We start from the raw sequence: 22,292 nt of genomic DNA, 5'->3' as shown, positions 1-22,292 counted from the left end.
TAAAAAAAAAAGAAAGAAAGAGGAAAAAAATTAGAATATACGAACTCAGCTTTAGTCTGAATAAGTGTTTACTTTTACAGGAAGTACATAAAATGAAATTCCTACTGATGTTCAGTCCTAAAGCAAAGGACAAGATTTGCTAGCATCAAAACTAAAACCATTTCAAACATACCATACCTGAACTTGTCGAAAGATGCCTGGAGTGTATTCATCTAAGTACTTCACATGCCAGACCAGAAAGGTGCCATCAACAGGATGGATAGTAAACAGCATATCTGGATTCCTGTTCCACTCCGTTAGCAGCAGGTCGATCTTCCGGTCTAACAAAACTGTCGGAAGAGGCAGCCGTGGGCCTGCTAGCAGAGATGTTTTGGGGCTTCCCTCTCTCTCTCCATCTTCATGTTCTGAAGAGCCTGTACCAGTCCCTGTCTCTGATTCTCTGTCTATGGACAAATCTGCAACAGAAATGTGCCATTTTATACAAAGATTTCCCTATCAGTTTCCATTCAAAACACAGTATTTTTTAATCTGCTAGTAGTACTAGCTGATCAGAAGTAACCAGATAACTAACCATGATCTAGCTTCATATGTAAGCCTTTCTCTTTTTCTTCTGTTTCTTCTTCCTCTTCAGCTTCAATATCAAAATCTTGTTCTAGTTGTTGTTCCGAAATTTGCCTTAGATGCTGCATGAATACTTCAATAGAGGATGTAAAATGGAATTCTTTATTATTCAGCCAGTGGACAACGAAGCCTCCACTTCCTTCCTCTATATTAAAAGCAGTTCCAGCCAACACTGAAGGAATATCTGTGGACATTAAAAAAAAAAAAACAAAATAAAAAAGCTACTTATTAAACTACATAAAAGTATATAAAGCTACATATTAACCTATATATCAACCACTCTTCTTTTTGTTCATATATGTATGTACACACACACATTTCACTTATCTTAGGTATAACATAACTTTTGCCTGCAAGATCAAAAAAGTTACATTGAGATTGCAATGAAAACAGTAAAGATATTTAAGGTGAATAAATTTAAAAGAAAAGTTATTCTTATGTTAATGGCAAATGGTATTTAGTGGTTCTAACTGCTCAGTTTCATATGTTGCAGTGTGGATTTTAGTGTATGGATTTTAGGTAAAGCATGTAACTGCTGTTTAATATTTTCCTTCTTTAAAAATATTCTGCATTATTCTATAAAAAGCAGCTGGTTTCCCACCAAAAGACTCTGGTCCAGCTCTTTTTCAATCACTCTGTTCTGTAGCATGCATTTACTCTATTCATCATATACCACAGCCTCCCAATCCCAAGAATCAAACACCAATCAGAATGGAAATTTATGCTTCTTTTGCCTTCTGATCTGCAAAGATTTAATTTGCTAATAAAGGTGCTGAAGGTATTCAGAATAAATTCAGCTTCATTTGTCTTAAAAAAATCTATGTCAAATAACAGACTTCCTACAAGTTTACTCCATTTGATTAGGCAAAGCAAAGAATGTGCATGTCAGCTCCCTTTATTTTAATGTTGTGCAAATGCATTATTGCAGTGTAATAGATGGTTGGATTTCACCTGTTTTAGGGTTGATGCTTGCTGCTATGTGGAAGTGCCCAAGAGCATTTGCTTGATGGGAAATGTGACGCTGAACTTCATGAGTGCCCTGCTGATCTGGCCGTACATCCGTGTGGGTAACAAGAACTGAAGATCTCCTTTGTCCTTTCCTCATGTTTTTCAAATGATGGATTGTCTGTTGTAGTTATAAAAATAAATTAATAAATACCAAAAACACTGGAAGGGATAAAGTTACACCTATATAAAGCCTAAAGCTTCTTTGTACCAAAGAAATTAAGAATATTTTCAAAAGGATTATTTTAAATAGATTTCAACACAGATTAATAACACTTCCATACATCAAATCTACCCAAAAGTAAAGCTCTTCTAACAGTCTTCCAGAAGTTCCTTTAATGTCTACTCAACCCCACCACAAAATTACACAGGATTTTGCACAACATTCATGAACAAGATTAAAACAATCTAAAAGCAACAACTTTTGTGATACCATTTTATAATGAATTATTTTTGTATGACTAAAAACTTCTGAGAGCATATAAAGCACACAACTGATTTAACAGCCCAAAGGGTAATTGATCCCAAGCTCCCTATTTATTGATGGCCATGATATTTAAGAAGTAAGTTTTTTGTTTTCTTATCTTTCCTTGGCTTTATATTGATAGTGTAAGGAGTGAGGATAACAGATCACCACCCTGTCACCTATGAGGACTGTCTTTATTAAACACACTTTTAAAATATTATTTAATAGTATTTATTTGTTTCTTCTGTGTACAAGAAGGATCAACTATACAGCCAGTGATAGGAGACTAACCAATCACACAATTAAATGGCAGAACAGATGTATAGTGCTCTTTTATCTTGGACACTCTCACACATCCCACACAGCTTAATTGAAACATTCTCACGCAGGTATTTATGACTGCAGATGATCTCTGGTATGCACTTTTTCATGGGAAAAAGGTGATTGTTAAGGTTGACCAGGAGCAGCTGCTTCAACAGATAATTTTTCTCTTACTGTAAACTTAATAGTCTTGCTAAGAATACAAGAGTGTCACTGAAACAAAATTATCAACTGAAGTAACTAAAAATTAAAATAATTTATTTACTCTTTTAATTGTCTTTCTAACTGCAGACTTTCAGACCCAATCAGAATGAAACCATCACTACTACTACTCCACATTGTCTCTTCTTAAAGCTTTGTATCCTTAAAGTTTTAAGAATTGTGAAATAAAAATTTGACAATTTACATGTACCTCTAGTGCATGTTGTATAGCATCCTTTTGCTTTCCAGACTGAGAGATGGTGCTGCTGATGCTGGAAGTGGTGGTTTCACAGATCTGCTCCCCCAGGAGAGTGTCTTCGGGTAGCAGCGTCTCTGCCCACAGCCGGCAGATGCCATCGAGGCATGACGTGAGTAACACATTGCAGACCAACCCCCTGATGGCAGAGACAGCAAAATCACTGCCTGGCTAACTCAATTAGCTACACAGACACAGCAGAAATTAGGGGAGTGTACAGGAATTCAGTAGTTACTGTCTTATCTGAATTTCTGCTTCTCCCCTAACTAAAGGACAACATGACTATCATTATTAAACTTGGCGACACAAAAGTTTATGGGAAGATATTGGTATGCTTTGTTTCTTGAAGGTATAAGAAGAGAAATCCCTCTTGATGGCAAAACATTAAGCAGAATGTTAAAAAACACTTGATCAAAGGCCTGCTTGCTTTTTGAAAAAATGCAATTTCACACCTGGGCATGTACTTGCTGATGTTCCGCCAGGAAAATCCTGTCACTGCTCGGGGATGAGCCAAATAAACAAAGGAAAACTGCACATCCTCGGGGCACTTTTTCTTTTCTTCATTCTCTTGGGGCAGGAGAGATGACTTCCAACCAGTCATAGGATACCAAACCTTTAAGAGGCAGTCATCCTAGGTAAAGCAGTAAAAAAGCCAGGGGGTTAGGTAGCTCTGATTAAAAATGTAACAAAAAGAAAATCTCAAGCAACAAGCAAACTGATGTTCTGGTACTGTTAATGAAAACTTGGCTTAGAACTAAAGTTAATTTCACTATTTAACTAACAGTAAGTGCAAGCAATAAAAGCTTATCTATTGAGATTTGTAAACCAAAAGAAATAATTTAAATGAGAGGCTGACATTAAAGAGAATTATTAATTGAAAGTTTAGCTTGAATAGTGATTTGACAAAAAGTACTACAAACTGAAATAGAATTGAAAACTGAAACTAGAATTCACTAAATAAAAACTTCTCTAATTTATCTACACATGTGCATATTATACCAGTTTAAAAGTGTATGTGTTCTATCATGATGATCTCATTACTTTCAACAGAAGTAGAAAAAATTGCTTATGTATATCTGAAAATTCATCTAGGTATACTACATCTAAAAAAACCCCTACAAATGTGTATATATATATATATGCGTATATATATATACATATGTATAAAACACATAGAAACACACAAGCCTGTATCACTGTCATTCATTTGTTCAGTAAGAGTACATAGCTAAATCCAATTTCTTGTTGAAATTCATTGAACTACACAAAAATACAGCATTACACATTATCATAATTTACCTTTGCTAAGACTAAAATAGAATGTATGGTCCAGGACTATTCATATTACTTACTTTTGTCAAACAAATGAAAAATACTGCAAAAACTTAATTATTCTTTTTTGTCCTTACCTTCCCAGCTGTTGCAAAATATTCACCATCAGGAGACCATGACATTAAATGTACTGATGTTGCAGTCCTAGAGAACACAAGAGCAAGTTAAGTAGGCCTATTTATTCTAAAATATTATTCCATAGATATTCAGTTGATTCAATGTTACTGTTCATTATTTAAATTTAATATTAAATTAAGTAAAAATTAGATTAAGTATTTTATAGTTGTTTCATTAAGCATACTTTTGGAATAGCAGGATCAAAAAAGTATTTCCATACTTTATTGAAAAGACAGCTCAAAAAATTGGTTTAAACAAGCCTAGGTTAGATCCAACAGGAGAGATGATTTTTAATATTCTATTTGAAATAACTTATGTTGTTTGAATTTTAGGGTATTTAAAAGCACATTTTAAAATATAGGTGAGGTAGCATTACAATTTGTCTTAAAACAAAAATTATCTCACTTGCACTGCCAGACACATTTCCAGTCATTTAGAACCGGGAGCACTTTATCATCCTTGATCTGATTGCTGGCATCATCATCTTCATCTTCCTCTAAAATATCATCAGATGGAGGGGCCCACAATTGCAAAAAATCTGTTGCTGTCAATAACCTGTTACCTGAAAGGGAGTGATACCAAAGTTATAGAACCAGGATGATGAAGGTATGTTGAAAGATTAGGCCTCTCATCATATTTTGTTGTGAATTATCCAGAACAGATTGAAAGCTAAACTTTAGTTCATCTTAAATATGATAGGGTATTCCATCATGTCACACAGCTGACTTTATTCAAACATTTTGAATATATAGTATTCTTTAAGAAAGAACACCGAGGTTTTTTTTGTAACTTTGAATCATGGAATTGCATTTACCAATAAGCGTTGCAGATGCTTAATAGCTATTCACATCTCAATAAACAGACATCTTATAAATATCCATATCTAGGTACTTCAGGTGTGCTGAAATTCTATTTAAATGATTATTAGTGATAATTCAACACTGTGATTCCCAAACTCAGATCTTATATAAGAGACTCAAGCACTTGGCACAGCATCTTAACAAATGTTAGCTGTAGCTTCACATTTTATGAAACACTGCCTGAGAAGAGGTAATTTAAAATCTGCATATTCAATCTCTCACTTCATACATTAAAAATATTTTTTGTTCAAGTCATTCTAACTACAAATGTTGACCAAATACTTCACAAATGATGCATTACCTTGAGGATCCCAGGCCAGGTTGTAAGTCATAGAACTGAGGAAGAATTGCCCAGTTTTTAGCCACTGACACTTCAGTTGCTGTAGGATAAAAACAGTCAAGGATTAATTCTCACATCAACAGCAAAACATAGATGTTGGTATTTCTTTCTATATGAAAACTGCTATTAAGCCTGTTGCAAAAGTATTCTGTGGTAGATTGCTAAATCTAGCTTTATTATGCTTTTAAATTGTTTTGTAAAATGTACATGCATCCCAGGGTGTCCTGCAAACCAGATCTGGACCTGTTTCACATACAAATATATCTGTAGATTGCTTTGAACTACTGTGACCATAGCTTTACAGGAACATAAGGTATGGCAGTATAGATGCCACTAGGATTGTGAAACCTGCTTGAGAACATCCTTAATGCTGAAGTGCTTGGCCACAGCTGTACTGTTAAAACAAGTCTGAGTGCAATAAACAAGTCTGTGTTGTATTTCTGGACTGCACCTCTGAAAACCTCTTCCAATATGAAATAACAGCTTGTCAACATGTCATTCAGTATGAGACTCAAGAACAAGATGCTGGGAACTTAGGAGAAGAGCAGTCCACAGTTCAATTCATCCAGTGGAAGAGTCTACCCATCCACTTTCATCATGAAACTGTTTATCCATTATTCTGTTGTGTGCCAACATAATATAATAAAAATAACTGGCAGACAGACTTTTGCCTCTTCTAAGAGCCTAAACAGAACTAAAATTATGAAATACATACTTACACAATTTCTTTTATGAGAATTTATACCAAGTGGTTCAAAAATGCAAACAGCATTTCCATATGACGCTGCAATCTGGGGAAAGAACATTAAAAAAAAACAAGCTGAAGACTCAAAATATAAGGTTAAGAGGCAAGTAGAGTAAGTACTCCTTAGTATTCCAAAATAGCTAAAGAATTTCCAGTACCTCTTCTATGTACCAGGCTTCTTGAAAAGTGAAATGAATACAAATGTAATTAACTGTATTGTGGGTATATTTTCTTAAGGCAGTTGAGGAAAACACACTCCTGAAGAAGCCCACCTTTCAGATTTTAACTCTAAACAGAGCAGACATCTTCTTCAGTGGCACAAACACAGTCAGATGTAGTATATTCTTCTAGGGCAACTACTCTTAATGCATAAGAGAAAGCTGATGCCTTCATTGCTTCTGCTCATGTTCTGTGTACTTCACAGCTAACTAATGCATTAATTATTAGTGTCTGTGTCCCTAGATTCCATTTTGCATCACTAAATCACTAAATAATGATTACAAGAAGCAGAAAGAAATGCAATTCTATTTTTAACATTCAAATACATTTTGAGAGGAAATAAATAGTAAATAGAAAAATGGAAGTGCATATGCCATTGATCCCCTCAGTTTCTTTCACCCACTTATTTCACAGAAATCTTTAAACACAAAATAGTATTTCTTAGGTATTTATATGGGTCAGTCCTAATACTCATATCCTTTAAGTGCTTTTAGCTTTCTTCAATATTCCTCTCTCTTCTTCAAAAGATTTTTAAAAGAAAACCTGTTTAAGTTCTTCCCACCCAGGATCTGGTTTCCTCAAAATGATACAAAAGTTTCACAACATTTATGATGAAATCTTATTTCTTCCTTAGGGGGAGGGGAAGAGAAGGTTGCAACAACAGAGTCAGTCCCCAAGTAAAAAACAGACTGTGAGTTCAGACTCCTGAATGCAGAATCACCCAGGGGTTTGTGGGGTCTCTGCCTAAATCCTAACTAGGGCTTCCTCAATACTGGTACCAATTTTTACCCAGCTAATTCTAGCCAGCAGTGACAACTGACAAACAAAATTTGCTCAGTGCACTACTGGAACTCCTAGAAAATTTTTCCCCTGCTCTTTTTGACCTGTCTTTCTAGCATTGTTTAGGGATTTAAAATGAAACCACATAGCAAATCAAGGGGCTATGTTATGATAGCTCACAGTACAGCACAAACATGCTAAAGCCTTTCTAAAACATAAGTATTTCAAATTCATTAATTTGCAGGACACAGAAACACATACAAGTGTACATATATGTATAGATAAATGATTTATCCATTTCCTCTTTAGCTAGATGGAAGCACACAAAATGGACCCATCATTTCAGTACCATTTCAGTTCTGATACTGTACTGTACCTAATGCATCTGTCCACACTTTGTGGCACCTCATATCACAGGTCCCAGAAAATGGAAAGAAGCCTTTGCTACAAGTTGTCTCCCCCTTCCTCTACCTTCTTCTCCCTCCCCACAAATGAGTAATAAATTGAAAGAATAAGACTAACACAAGAGATGTTACTCAGAAAGTCCCAGAGCAGTAAACTGTGATCTCTGTTGTGAAATTAACTGTTTCATTCCCTTAATGCATTACGTTGCAGTTTAATTATTTACTTTAGAGTTCACAAATTTTAAAAATTCTGTACAGATTAAAATCCTTACCCTGCCTTGCCGCTGGGAGCACTCCACACAACTGACCTGGATGTTGCCATGTTTAGCACCGGGAATAATCTGCACACATTCAAAGTCATTTGCCAGAATAACAATGTCACAACCAGAGCCATATGCCTGCAATAATATTTAAAATAAATAAAATTAAATGTTTATTTTAAAAGCTGATTGAACACTTGTTACAGGACTGATGTTTTGGAAGCTGAGAATATCCCAGTTAAACAGGAGATTACAATGTAGCGGGTTTGTCCTTTACTAATTCAAGAAGCAACAAGTAGGAACAAAGTAGCAAGAAAGACCATAACTCTGCCAGCAAATAAAGAGAAAAAAACCCAACCAAATCCCTAAATCAAGATTAAATTATTAATTTAATAATTGTAACTAAATTGAGAACTTGAGCTCTCTGTTTACTGTTTCTTTTGTGTGTTTCAGGTTTTAATTGATTTTTTCCTCACATCCAATACTTGTTGCCTCTTAGAGCAAGGCAGTCAGGCCAGGAGCATTTCCTAATGCATTTGCATGTACATTCCTTCTATAGGTGTGTATTGTACCCCCCATCTGCCTTTTTAATTCTTTTTTAAAATCAAGATTGTTAAGGGATTCTTTTCTATAAATTTCTGGTCTTTTCTGAGTTTTAGGAAGTGCACGTTACTATAAGACTGTAAAACAACAAAGATTTCTTTTGGATACACTGTTGTGCAATACATTCTATAATCTAAAGAATTTATTTACATAGTAGCTACAGAACAGTGATAGCTTGCAGGACTTGTTATTGGCCGCATAAATATACACCTGCCTGCTAACCTTTCACCTGTTCTAAAAAGTTTAATCACTCCAGATTATCTGTCCCACTGAGCTCCCTCATTCAGGCACAGAAATCTTTCCCTAGGATCAATCTCTACTAAACCTTTTCCAGTAACCAGTTAGAACTGGAAGTCTCTTTCATTAAAGTAACTTTTCCACTGATCCAATACTTTACAGAAACTTTATAACAGCTGAGTCAAGCAGAGTTCAAGTCCTCCACAGTGAATTTCAGATCCTACAAAATTACCTGTCATTTTAACTGGTCCACTGGATTTTTCACAATAATTTCCAAAATACTGAGTCAGCCCTTGCCCTCTCCTTTGAGATCAATCAGTGTAAAGGCTACTTTGTTGTCAATGTATGAGAGTTGTATTGATTTATCACCAGGTGCAAGGCAACCACTGGAATCAGAGTGGACAATTTAGGTCTCATGGCTTTCTATGACTACTTCTAATTCTCCCAGGAAGGAGCAACAAGTGAGAAAGGCTGAAAAAAAAGGGCTTAATTTAATGAAAGTACATCACTGCATGAAATAGAAAGGAGCAGCAATACAAGCAGCAAAGCAGAAACTCAGTCCCCAGAAATTAACACACTACACAATTGCACACACAAAAATGAAAATTGCAGGTAAGACAGATTGTCTACAAGATTTCCAAGGTCATCTCACAAAAATAGAGTGATGCAGTGTTGTCTGAGAGATAATAACCCACACTGCTGTTCTAGGAAGCTCTGAGGAACTGATACTGGAGTGATTCACAATGTAAGCAGGATTGCTAAAAGGTTGTTGGAGGGAGATTATCTGTGTAACAGAATATCCCAGCTCCTTGATGAGTAGGCTGTGTGATTATTAGACCCAGTCTGGAAGGGCATAAGTTATTATTAAAATTGAATAGGATTATTTCCAGAATGTAAGAGAATGAAAGATGAGATTCTGAAATAAGTTCTGGCATTGAACAGAAAGTCCTTTTGTTTTGTTGCTTTCCTATTTTTTATAATGGGATTCTTTACACAACAAGCTTAAGCAATGGTGTTGAATGCTGGACAAAACAGTACAGGCTCCCTAGTAGGAAGGAAGAAGACTGAGACCAGGACATGAATGCCCAGAAGTAGACAGGAAAATAAAAGCACATCCTCTTGTTACAATAATTTATTCAGAATTCATAAGAAATTGATTCTCCTACTTTAACTTCAAAGAGTGAGCATTAAAACAGAAAAGAATTGACTCATTTTCAACACTCTTCCTTATAACTACTAATACAAACCTACTAAAAGATGTGATTCAAATTAACTAAATAAAAAGATGTGCTGATCCACTTAAAACACAGACTTAAACCTTCCAAATCCCCATTCACTGTCATGCATAACTTGAGTTGTAAATTTCAAGCTACATTATACATAACTCATCACTAGCTGCAATTTTATTAGCAAGAGGCATGTATGTGTGTCTCAGAAATAATAAAAGGAAAAGACATCATCTTCATTTTCCTTATGCTTAGTCTTCTTAAACATGCCCATTTGTATGTGTGTGTACAGCTCATAATGCATGAAACAGAAAATATTCTGTACTTCGCTATGTCTGTTTATTCTATAAAACAAAAAAATTTAGTGTCTTTCTTTTTAAACATTTTAGTTTTCCCAACTCTCCTGACCCCAACCTGCACTTATTCCACCAAGAAAGCATTAAATTTCCAGCTCATTATACTATTTGGCATATTTTTACAAATTAAGGTTCTGAATTAAAAGTGAGGTTTACAGTAGATTTTTTTTTTCTTGAGAGATTCATCAAGATACAGAGATCTCTTTCCTTTGTGAAATGTTATTACTGTCACTTGTAGCCAGCCTAGTCTTTGCCTGTGTTTACTGCTGCACCAACAAGTGACTCAGCAACCTGAGTGTCCTGTGCCAGCAGAGGGGATCCCTTGGTTAGGGGGGCTGGGCAGATCCCATTCCCAGCAGCAGGTACCAGCATTCAGATCCAGGCTGGAGCAAGCCCTGATATCTCATGGTTCAGGGGTCCTTTTTCTGAGTGCAGATATTTATTCTGAGAATGCGCTTTATTTCTTGAAAGTATATTAAATCTTAAAATTATTTTATGAAGTAAAGTCATTAGAACACACTTTTAAAAAAGGTCCATACACTTTTATGCACTGATATTTTCATATGTCATGTCATATGCCTAAATACAAGTTTTCCTTTGCTTTTATGCAGCTTCTCTGATGTTTTCATTATATGAACATGTTTATACTTGCAGAGAACACTTTTCCATTAAATCCTCTTTTCTTTTGTCCTTAAGCTAGTAATGTAGCAGAAACATCCCACAGCGACAAAAAACAGGGAAGTGTCAAAATATTTAACACCAGTAGTTCCTTCTTAAGAATTCAGCTGACAAAGTCTTCATGAGGTCATTTGTGCCACCACAGGTCTCTCCTGCCAGAGAAACACTGGCCACAACACTGGTGGCAGCAGATTGTCAATCTGCCTAGCCTGATAAAAGGAATGGAAAATTTGTAAGCCATACAGACAGGAAAGATGAAAAATAAAGTACTGAGATATTGTAATGGATGAGAGCAGAAGAGAGCTCTTAAATAAACAGAATTATGAGCAGTGACTGAACAAAACAAGTGCAGTAAGAACCACCCACATGGAGTATCTGCCAACCTCCATTTCTAATGTCACTGATAATTTCAGGGAGAAAATTAAATGGAGTTGCAAAACTGCCAGAATGCAAGGATGACTTGCAGGATCCATAAGCAACTGAAGAGCTGCAGTTTGCCAATGTCTGCTCTATCTGTCAAGATCTGAGACCACTGAAACGAACAATTACAAAGCTTTAATTGAATGCAGGAGCAGCACCACAGAGAAGTAGGACATTGTGTTCTAGTATAAGAGTTTATGCTATATCCTCAGTTTTCAGATAATATGAAAGCAGCACATGCTTCTGTCTTTTTGAGTTGCTCATGTCTTCCAGTTTGCTTCTGGATCTAAGAGACAGGGAAACAATTATTCCTTCACATTCTCATCTTGGTTTTTCTTTATACAAATACTTTTCTCTGTATTAAAAAAAAACCCCAAATTTACCTTTCTATAACCTGCAACTCTTTACAAATTTGGCATAAGTGTAATAAAACACAAGTCCTCAAGCTCCTGTGGATGCTAGTAGGGATGCAGAGGCATTCAAGATGGTAAACAATGTGGAAGAAACAGAATCAGCACAGTGGCATTTCAAATCACCTAAAATTACATAAATTAATATGCATTGAAACCTGAAAGCCTGTATTTGGAATAAAGAAGTCCTCTAATAAAACAACACTCTTCTTTGTTTCTATGGATAGTAAACACAAGATGCAGAAATTCCTCCACCTTCCTCTCAGCAATGAAGACACCTGAATTCTGAACCATTTCCAAACTCACATCAATGGACACAACACTTACACTTCCTCCCCCTCCTCCTTCCAAGCACTACTAGAATTACATACACTTGATGCAAACCAGCAAAATAACTGAGAAACAACTCCTAAACTACTGCTAGCCCATGGACTGTAAAACAGGCTTTCCCAAATTGACATTTAGGACAAATTCATGATGAAATACTTTACAACATGCTTAAACACATAGAGATCAAAGAACTTAGTAAGGATTCAGATATTAGGCATCTCTAATTAGGTTTATATAAAAATAGCATAGGACATACAGATACATGTAAATAGTAATAACTAAGAGGAATTTGCAAGTAAGTGCTTTAAAAAGGATGAAATAGTGAAAAAGTAGGAGAACCCTATACAGGAGAGAAAACCTATTCTCAGTTGCTGTATCTTGTGGACATCTCTGTGAATGAAGATTTTGCTGGTTTCAATGAGGTAAAAAAATGTGCAGGGGTGTGGGAGACTCATCTGCAACAACTTCTGCAATTCACCACATGCAGCTCCAGGCCAAGTGTCAGTACTGGCATGAAATATGTTAAGAAGCTTGTCCTTTTCAAAAATGAAAAATAATAAATGAATACTTTCTCACTTTTATCAGTAAAGTTCTTAAATGCCCCTAAAATCTGGCCTTCTGATTTTTCATTAAGAATGCTTATAGTTTTATATTTTGTGCAAATAGTGCAGAAGTAAATATTATTTGCTGTTTGTCTGACACTTGAAATTTTTATACTTACAGAATCCAGCCTCTAGGTAAATGACATAGCTATTTTTATCTACTTATTTTTAAACCCAGACTAACCTTAGAAATAGTTACATTCTGTTGCAGCTGCTTAACCAGCTCTTTCAGAGCAAAAGTTAAGTGAAATCAGCTGTGGTTTGAAAAATGCATTTTATTACCTTTAAAAGCTGCCAGTTGGACTGTGAGGTACAAATACCTGTTCTGTCAAGGCAGGGTGTGTGCTGTAAGGCCCTTCTGCTTAAAGCTCAACCCTCAAGCTGCTGTAAACTCACCTGTGGAACACAGTTAACAATATTTGCTAAAATGAGAACGTGAACTAACAGCAAGCTGAAAAGTGCACAGAATTATTCCCAGAACTTCTGTCATTCAGTTCTTCAACCCTTTGCTTAAGCAGTGTTTTTTTCTGGGGCTCAGACAAAGGAGTCTGAGGACACTGTCTGGTACAAGACAGCATTATGGAGCTATTTTGCTTCTAATCATCCTCCCAACAGTTTTTCCTGTGCATCACCCGCTCTGCCAGGCTGGCCATGATACAGCTACAGCACCCACCAAGCATACCACACATCTCTGTGCCTCACCCCTTCCTTGGGAAAGGCTGGATGTATGTCAGGATTGCTGCAGGCAGATGTGGGAGCTGAGGGAGGAAAGGACCCTGCACATTTTAAAATAAGCACTGACAAAACCTGTGGAGCCAACCTACAGACACCTGTCTCTATTTCTTTGGATGTCTATAGTTTTATGGAGTTGCTAACACTTGTTTTAGCAGACAGAGAAAAAAATAGTGGAAAAATTCTTCCCAGAATAACTAGATGATTTTTATCAAAGCTCTAAAAAAGTCGAGGCAGGCTGTGTTATCATCCTGCCTCTAGCTACACTGACTGGAAATTAAAAGCTTACCTTTATCCCCAGCAAGGAGTCATGTAAACAAGCCAAGGACAAACCACAGAAGACAGGAAGAATGAAGAACCTGAGAATTGCAATATCCCCAATCAGGTTAGAAGAAAATGTGTTTCTTCTCTCCGAATCCTAAGATTGCTGGACTTAGGCATGTAAAGCACATTCATCTTAAGAGGAAGTTTCTTCTCCTACTCCTCCTCAAAAGAAGGGGAAATAGTTCCAAAACTATTAACTAGTGGGTACACATACATATATATGTACCCAAGCCATTATTCTGCTGTTAAGCAGAGTATTTTTAACAGGAGTGATTCATTTGTGTACAAAAAAAAAAGCTGTATTTCCAAGTGCCTGTGATGAATCAGTTGTAGCAATTTTGAACCATTCTCACGCATTTTCAAGGCCCAAACATCAACCAAAACGTGAGTGGGCACAAGTGCACATGAACAGCAGCTCCTGTGCCACAGCTCTGTGGATTCCCACCTATGGAGTCCCAGACACACCTATGGAGTCCCAGCATGCTGTGCATATATCCTTTGCCCTCTTGCCCTCTCCCTGCTCTGCTGGGGCTCTGTGCCAGCACCTGACAGGTGCTGGGGCTTCAGAGCAGGTGTGCAGACTCAGGCTCTGTCACCTGAACTGCAAAACCTGCCTCAGGATGTGAGCTGAAATTAGGGCTTCAAACAGCTCAGTGTTTGGGGGCACACAGCTACATCCATATGGGTGATATCAACCTACAGAAATTGAGGTTAGGCACTAATGAATCTCCTGCAGTCAATGGTAGATTATGATTCTACTAAGTCACACAGTGACTAATTTCCTAAGAATCTGGATATAAGACCCCAAACTGTTTGCAGGTAGTTTTTAACCTTACAGTTTACTCTAGGATCAAGGCCAATAAGAACAGGAAATAATACCATGAATACAGAGAACAAAGAAAAAAGCAAAGAAGAAAGTTACAGCTGCAGAAGTCCAGAAGATACACTTATTAAAACATACTTATCTCTTTAGTTCCTTGTATTGGATACAGCAGCCAGAGAAGACAGTGTGGTCTGTTATGTGTAGTTCCATATTAACATCCTACAAGCAATCCTGCATCATTTTGGAAGATGATACTTTTGCTCTTGGAAAATTCTTGCATAAACCACAATATACATTATGATTCATTACTGATGTTATCAAAACTCTGACAATAATTAGCATAAAGTTGTGTTGCATAATACCATTTGATTGACTTTTCAAATTGTCATAGTAAAAAGAAACACATTAGAATGAGAATGAGAATATGAGTAAATGACTTCTTATATAAATGTCCAAAGTAACAGAGGTCCCTTTAATAGCAGTATGGCTGCATAGCAGCAGAATCAGGAAAATAAAGACAAACATGGCACCTTTTATTTCTTAAGACTCTCCAGCACTCATTACTGAAATAAGACATCTGTGATAATCCATTGTAAGCTTTAAATATTTCACGAGTCTGCTGACATTTATCTTACACCAAAAAGGCTGCTCTGCATCATTTTGCTTGGAATAGGTTTGTGCCAGGGATATAATCTAGTTAATATAAAATGCAGTGAGACAATTGATTCCCAAAGAATAAGGTCCTGATTAGATGGCAGCAAGAAAACACTGCAGAAGCGGATCACTCACAAAAATCAAAGCATACCACGCACACATAACCTACGGAGTGAAACAGACATCAGAAATTCACAATAAACAAAAATAGCCTGTGAATGAGAAACAGATTGTTTTATAAACTACGAGGCTATTGAAATTCACTTAGCGTATCTCTTTATCATCTTTTTCTGTTTCTTTTCCAGTTTGAGAAGAGCATTTGACAAATTTATGTTTAATCAACCTCAGTAATGGAAGGCAGACGCTCATCAAATAGCGGGCAGGCTTCGTCAGAACCCCAGAGCAAGCGACTGTGTGCGCTTTGCAGATGAGACATAAACACACACACACACAAATATATTAAAGGAAATAAAAAATAAATAGAGGCAGACAGAAGCACCCAGCGAAACGCGAGGACACACACCCGGGGTTTCCCCGGGTACACAGCGCACGGAGCGCTGCCCAGGGGTGACAGGCGATCCCCGGGTGCCGCCGGCTCCCGCAGCGCCCCCCGCCCGCTCCCCTCGCTGCCCCGGCCTGCGGCCGCCCTGCCCAGGCCGCCCGCCCGCGCGCCCGTTACCGTGAAGGGGGTGTCCTGCACGCTGCCCACGGAGTACCCGTTGTCGCCGGGGTTGACGGCGCCGGTCAGCACCTGGTGCAGATGCATGGCGATTGCGGCCCCGGCCCGGCCCGGCCCGGCCCCGCCGCGCCACCGGCACCCGGATGGCTCCGCGGGCGCGCGCGCGAGGGGCTGGCGGGGGGCGCGCGCGGCGGCGGCGGCGCACGCGCCGTCAGCGCCCGGATCAGCTGAGACGCGCGCGCGCGCGCGCGGGCACCGCCCTCTGCGCGAGCGGGGGCCGGGCCCGGCCGTGCGCGCGGCCGCGGGCGGGGCTGAGGGGTGCGAGGGGCGCGCGCGGGGCCGGGGCCGTGAGGAGGGAGGGCGGGCCGGCCGGGAGCGGGGATGGACGCGGCGGCGCCGGGAGGTGAGCGGGCGGGACTCGCCTCTCGGGGGGCAGGGCCGGCAGCGCGGCTGCGGGGTGTGGCTGCGGGGAGGCGGGTCCTGGCAGCGCGGCTGCGGGGTGTGGCTGCGGGGTGTGGCTGCGGGGTGTGGCTGCGGGGAGCCGGGTCCCGGCAGCGCGGCGGGCGGGGCCCTGAGGGGAATCGGTGTCCTGAGACCGGCAGGTGCGGGCCCGTCTGCCTCTCGGTACTTAGACAGACATACATACATATATATATATATATATATATATATACACACGTGTTTGTGTGTGTCTGTATAGCGCTTCTGAGGGTGGATGGGTTTGTTCCCGTTAAGGATCCTCTGGTTTGGCCATGTCCCGGCAGTGCCCGCAGAGGGGCAGGGACCTGCCCGCAGTGTGGGAACTTTGTGCAGGTGAATTTCATGCGCAGAAAGTGACCTCACAGAAAATACGGCCAGGCTTTAGTGCTTTATTTGTAATAACGGCCAAACACTCTTGAAAACTAAAGCCTTTAAGTATGCTTGTCCTTCTCTGTCTCCGACGTGTGAAGACTGGATCCTGGAAATAGAAGCGATTTTAATCTTTAAACGGGGAAATACAAATACTCTGTGTGCTGTGTGTCATAAGATAAGGAAAATTCTCTGTTTTCCAGTCTAAGGTCAATAGAGTAGTCTCACTGTTGCTAATAATTGAAACTGCAAACCTCCCACTCCTTTAAGTCTATGGCAGTATTTCCTGAGTCAACACTACAAGATTCATCTTACTTTGAACTGCTTCTTGAATGTGTACATCCCTTACTGCATAAATGAAATGCTACTCAAATTGTAGAGGTAAATAAACACAAAGTCAAGTCGCATTGGAATGAAAAAAACATTGTCATGAAAACACTTCAGATTTTGTCTGCTCCCATGCTTGTTAGAGGCAATCCCTTTAACAAAGCAACACTGGCTCTAGTTGGGGTGGAAAGGAAAAACCATTCAGATCTTCAGTTGACCTGGTTACACGTGAAAGCACTATGTAATGTTCATGTGCTTCAACTCTCTATTCCAGAACTTTTCTGATTGAAGTCTCTTCCACGTAAGATGTGTAATAACTTACAACTGACTTATTTTTAATAAGCTTTTTCTTTTAAAATGCCTGCAACAGGACTTACAGGCAAAAGAGCTTGGTGGGGCTTTTTTTGGTTTTGGTTGGGATGTTTGTTTCTTTTAATTACCAGAATAAAGTTCAGCTAATGCCTGAAAAGGGAGCTGGCTTTTGGCAGCTGTAATGAGAATGAACAGCATAATCTAAAGGAAAAGATTTTCCTGGTTGTGGTGGCACAAACTCTTTAGAGAAAGCCAAGTACCTACAGGATTGGTTCAGTCTTGCTGGGTAGAGACATGATGAGGGAGAGTTTTGGTTTTCAGCTCAGTGTTCTGTCACCTGATGAGAGTAAGACTGACTGTAGATCTTGTGGCTGTGGAAATCTATAGATGTGGCTACTTCTGTGCACAGAACTTTGAGCGAGAGTCATTCTGCAAGCATCTGCAGATAAGGCCTCCACATTCTTCCTGAAAGCAAATATTTTCACCTGAGTTTTGCTGACAGATGGTTTTACCCACCTGAAATCATTCTTCCTCATTAGCGATGTAAATACCTCATGTTAAAGTAGATTTTAGTCCACGTGACTGTAATTTCTATACCTGAGACCATGAAACAGTCTCTCTCTTTTGTGTATACATATACACATGCATAGAAAAAATGTAAAGTAATACTAAAAATATGTAAGTGGTCTTCAATCTTCTAATTTCCCCTTTAATTCTTGACCATCTTGTTGCTTTATTCTATTACTTAATTTTCTTTTTAACTCTAAAGAAAAGTTCCTGCAGTCTGTCTGCTGGAGTCTGTTTGCCCAGGAATTCCCTGCTTTGACTTTATGAGAAGGGAGCTTCTAACTCCTCAGGACAGTGTCAGCTGCATCGAATCAAAGCCTCTGTTTAATTTATGCTAATAAGCTATAGCTGGAGCTGCCTTAGGTGGTGTTTTAAGAAGGTGCTTGGAATGCTGAGAGAACTTTGTTCCTGGATTGGTTTGGCAGGATGGATTAGGTGATCTCTTGAGGTTGTCTGCATCAGGTATGAGGGTGACTGTCCAGCTTTGCCTTCTGCTTTTCCAGGTACAGGTCCAGAAGTATTATAAGGCTGAGACTTCAGTTATCTTTTTTGCTGCTTCCAGAGGGAGAGGGAGGCTAGGGAAATGGATCAAAATTTGGAGAGCAAACATTGAACTACATAGATGCTATGGAGAAATAATTGGTTCCATCTGCTACATGAAGTAGACTTTTCACTTAGCTAAAGAAAGTAGTCTATACAAAATAATCAGAAGTAAATATGATGTTTTGATATAGAAACTATCATTATATTAAGAAAATCTTACTATTTTTTCTAGTTTTGCTTAGGGTAAGAAATAGGAGAAATGTTTTGCTTTTTGCAAAAAGTGTAGTGTTTAATAGGAAGGCAGAAAATTTAAAAGGTTTTACAGTGAGATCAGCCTAGAGAAAGAAACACTCATAAGAGGCATTATGCCAGATAAATATGTATGCTGGGCTACCTTTTATTTCAAAGGTGAAATGGTGCCTTGGTATCTTGAAACTTGAACATCCTGTTTCAGCCTTTTGGTTGGGTTTGTGCTTCTGAAAGCCTTTGCCATTCCACAAGAATGAGAATCTCTGAGAGCACCGTGTTTTTATGATATTTTCCTTATGATTCTGAGTGGTTGTCTCAAATCTTCACTGAATGTGTTTGAACAAAGTGTATTTTACCCTCTGGAAAAGCTACTTGTCTGTTTTTCTCTAGAACTCAAATTCAGGTGTTAACCTGGAGAAAATCACCTTCTTCAATTCATGCAACATCTGTTCTCTGCTATTAATTTTTGGACTGTAATGTGGTTTTTTTTCTCTACTTTTGCTATTACTATTTGAACAAAATTGTGTTCAGAATGATCTTAATTTGCAAACTGTTGTTTATTTCTGTTGTTCATTCTCTGTATGTTTCTCTAGAAGCCTTAAAGGTATTCATTCACCTGTGAGGGATGGTCACTTCTACTGTACTCCTTCTGAAAAGGCCTTTCTACCATACAGCTTTTGCTTGTTCTTTTTTATAAAGCTCATGGTAACTGATAGCCTTGCTTCCCTAAGGGTATCTAAATGCTGACTACTTTGGGCAGTGCATAGGTGTCTAAATATTTCCCTGTCTGAACCCTTCTTGTCCACAATTCCCAGAATGACCAACAAAAAAATAGAATTGAGTTGTTTGGCAATTGTTTAGTTGTAACTACTTAATATTAAGGAAATGGAGATGGAGTAAAGATAAGTTATTTCATGGCATGGCATTGGACTTCTAGTGGCAGGATTAAGTGTTAACTAGTTTTGTTGTCTGAATTTATTTGCTTCCTCTCTGTTAAATGTTTATCCTGTAGAGATATTTAATGAATCTTTTACTGGGAAAATGTATTCAGAATATTTTTTCAGAGCATTGGGAGCCTAATGTATTGTAGGAGGCACTGTTATTTTAATGTGAGTATTTTTCTTCAGGTAGAATAATTAGTGCTCACTACCCTTTCAGTTCTGATCATTTGTGTATCCTGCCTTTCTGTATGTCTTCCAAACAACTGGAAAGCAGAATCCCTCCAATGAAGTCACAAATGACCACATGCAATTCTTTCAAGTGCATTAGTTCATGCACCATGTTCTTTAGCCTCCACTGTAAAAGATGACTTAATAGAATGACAAATGTTATTGTCAGCTACACACTAATAACTTTGCTAGTATATAAATAAGCATTCAGACTGAGTCTTCTGATGGCACTAGGGTGTATATAAAAGATGTTTGGGGAATTTTCCCTGGCCCTTTCATTGGGGGTGAAAAAACCCCTAAACAAATCCCAGATGTGTTCTGAATCATATTCTAACCAGAATTTCAGTTCTTTGTTTCACAGGCAGATGTTTCTGTCCTTAAGGAGGTAATGAAAAGTTGCAAGGGTTGCATGAATTTACAGAGCAAATTCCTATCCAGGAACTGGAGGACCTCAGAAGAAGGTTCCAGTTATAAACATTTCATGACTGTTTTTAAGCACAGCCAGGTCTTCAACACCAGCAGTTTTACAAGCACCACAGGAACAATGGTGCAGTGAAGGCTGAGAAAGGCTTGATTTTAAAACCCCCCACTGAGGAACTTTAGCCAAAATGTTTTGGACTGACATTTGAAAAGCTGCTTATGAGTTTAGGTTTGTGTTGCTTTCTTGGTAGCGCTGGTATTGAGTATGTCTTCAACTTTGAGGTGCCCTGTTGCTAATACAACCTCACTTTATAAGCATTATTAAGAATCTGTAAGGGAGGAATTTTTCTCTTATGCTATTTTCTTTTAGCTTTCCATATGGTACTGTGCTTGAGTTTTCCTAGCACCTATGTAGGTTGTTTTTACATGCTGTGAGCTTTTTGCCTAACACTTTCTGCAGGTACCTCAATGCATTCTAAGCCAGTATTTTCAATACTTACTGTCTTTTGGTAAGACCTTAACTACCATAAGGCTGTTGTAATTTTATCTATTCTTCCAAGGATTGAAGTATGGGTTTTTAAGTTGGAAGTAAAACTAAGCAAGCTTGTAACATTATAGCTGTCAGTTTTGCTTCCTTTGAACTGCTGGTGCAAATAATGTGTGTAATTGTGCATTTAGCTGCTGAAAGTCACTGTGAGCCTCTTATTATATTCTTCTGTTTGCAATATTAAAACCCAATAAACGCTGTCTTTTATTCTAAATGTATGTTTGCATTTGGTGAGGAAGAAGAGTGGAAAGAATATCCACACTGTTCATTTGTTTTGTTCTTTAGATGCTCAGCAGAGGCTTTGGAAAATGACACTCATGTAGGGGACTTAGCTGGGCCTTCCAAAGTGCCCCCTGGAACATCTCACTGTTTACTTGTCTGTACAGGGGATGCATTATGAGGTGTGCAGAATAACACAGAATTTGCCCCCTGTGCAACATGCCACAGTTAGGTGCAACTGAAGCACTGTGTGCCCATTGCTGGGGTTTAGTTGTTTTTTGAGGCTCTAATCATTAACTCTTAAATACTCCTGTCTCTTGCATAAACACTCAAGCTGAACCATTGCTAATTAACCCAATGGCGTTTTCTTGTGCTGAGCTCAACAGTGCAATTTCTCTCTATGGACTGTGGCTTGGGCAGTATGAATGTGTTTTCTGTGGGTAATTTGGAGACCACAAGTATTTTATTTGCTTTATGCCTTTCCAGGCATTCTGTCAGGACAGATATGAATCACTTGAAGTAAAGCAGTTATCAATATTCCATCTTGCTATCATAACTCTGAGGCATCTCCTCAAGTCTGCTTAGTGTGGAAATTTATTTTGAGATGTTGAGGGAGTTTCTCATGTCTAATTGACTTTTAAAAAGCTGAGGATATAAACCACATAGTTAATAATAACTAGTGCTGTATGAAAGTCTGATATTCTCCCCCACATATTCCATCTCCCAATCAGAGTAAAAAGTTGAAAATAAAAATCTTCTGGAAAATGGAAAATAAAATAAACTTCTTAAAATTCTGTACACCCCCTACTTCAATTTGGCTGCCTTGCAGCAGATCTTGGTTTAACACCTGCTCATAATTTGTGTCCATGGAAAAGCCTTTGAACATTTCTTGCAATAATGCATAAAGAGCATTAATATTTCAGGTATATGCAGAGTTCTAAAAGTGGCATCTATAGAGGGTATCTTGAGAAAAAAATGCTATCTCATGTTATGGTTGCTAAAACAAATAATGAATCATGTAAGGTTTCTAAGAGGTAGCAGTAAGTTTGACAGGGGATATTCAAAGCTCTATGGACTTCATAGTTTCAA

General features: G+C 38.4%; 2 protein-coding genes across 7 annotated transcripts in view; one reads left to right on the top strand and one right to left on the bottom strand.

Moving 5' to 3' along the window:
• Positions 1–16,198, bottom strand: part of DMXL2 (Dmx like 2) — a 46,983-nt gene extending 30,785 nt beyond the window's left edge. For all 3 annotated transcript variants that reach the window (XR_013775861.1, XM_079317995.1, XM_079317996.1), the window contains exons 1-11: positions 16,002–16,198; positions 7,940–8,065; positions 6,239–6,310; positions 5,481–5,559; positions 4,725–4,881; positions 4,280–4,346; positions 3,323–3,501; positions 2,826–3,009; positions 1,573–1,747; positions 572–805; positions 178–455 (exon numbers count right to left, since the gene is read on the bottom strand). Coding sequence is in view for 2 of the 3 variants with exons in the window: in XM_079317995.1 (XP_079174121.1) it covers positions 178–455; positions 572–805; positions 1,573–1,747; positions 2,826–3,009; positions 3,323–3,501; positions 4,280–4,346; positions 4,725–4,881; positions 5,481–5,559; positions 6,239–6,310; positions 7,940–8,065; positions 16,002–16,088 (1,638 nt within the window). In the remaining variant the exon portion in view is untranslated. The remainder of the gene's footprint in view (positions 1–177; positions 456–571; positions 806–1,572; positions 1,748–2,825; positions 3,010–3,322; positions 3,502–4,279; positions 4,347–4,724; positions 4,882–5,480; positions 5,560–6,238; positions 6,311–7,939; positions 8,066–16,001) is intronic.
• Positions 16,199–16,339: 141 nt separating this feature from the next.
• The window catches only part of LOC306807959 (uncharacterized protein), a 355,816-nt gene continuing 349,863 nt past the window's right edge, over positions 16,340–22,292 (top strand). For all 4 annotated transcript variants that reach the window (XR_013775864.1, XR_013775865.1, XR_013775866.1 and 1 more), the window contains exon 1: positions 16,340–16,404. The gene's annotated coding sequence lies outside the window, so the exon portion shown is untranslated. The remainder of the gene's footprint in view (positions 16,405–22,292) is intronic.

The sequence above is a fragment of the Erithacus rubecula genome, assembly GCF_903797595.1.
Source record: "Erithacus rubecula genome assembly, chromosome: 14".
In the NCBI taxonomy this organism is placed as follows: domain Eukaryota; kingdom Metazoa; phylum Chordata; class Aves; order Passeriformes; family Muscicapidae; genus Erithacus; species Erithacus rubecula.
Note: the sequence above shows the minus strand (reverse complement) of the source record. Positions and strands in the feature narration are given on the sequence as shown.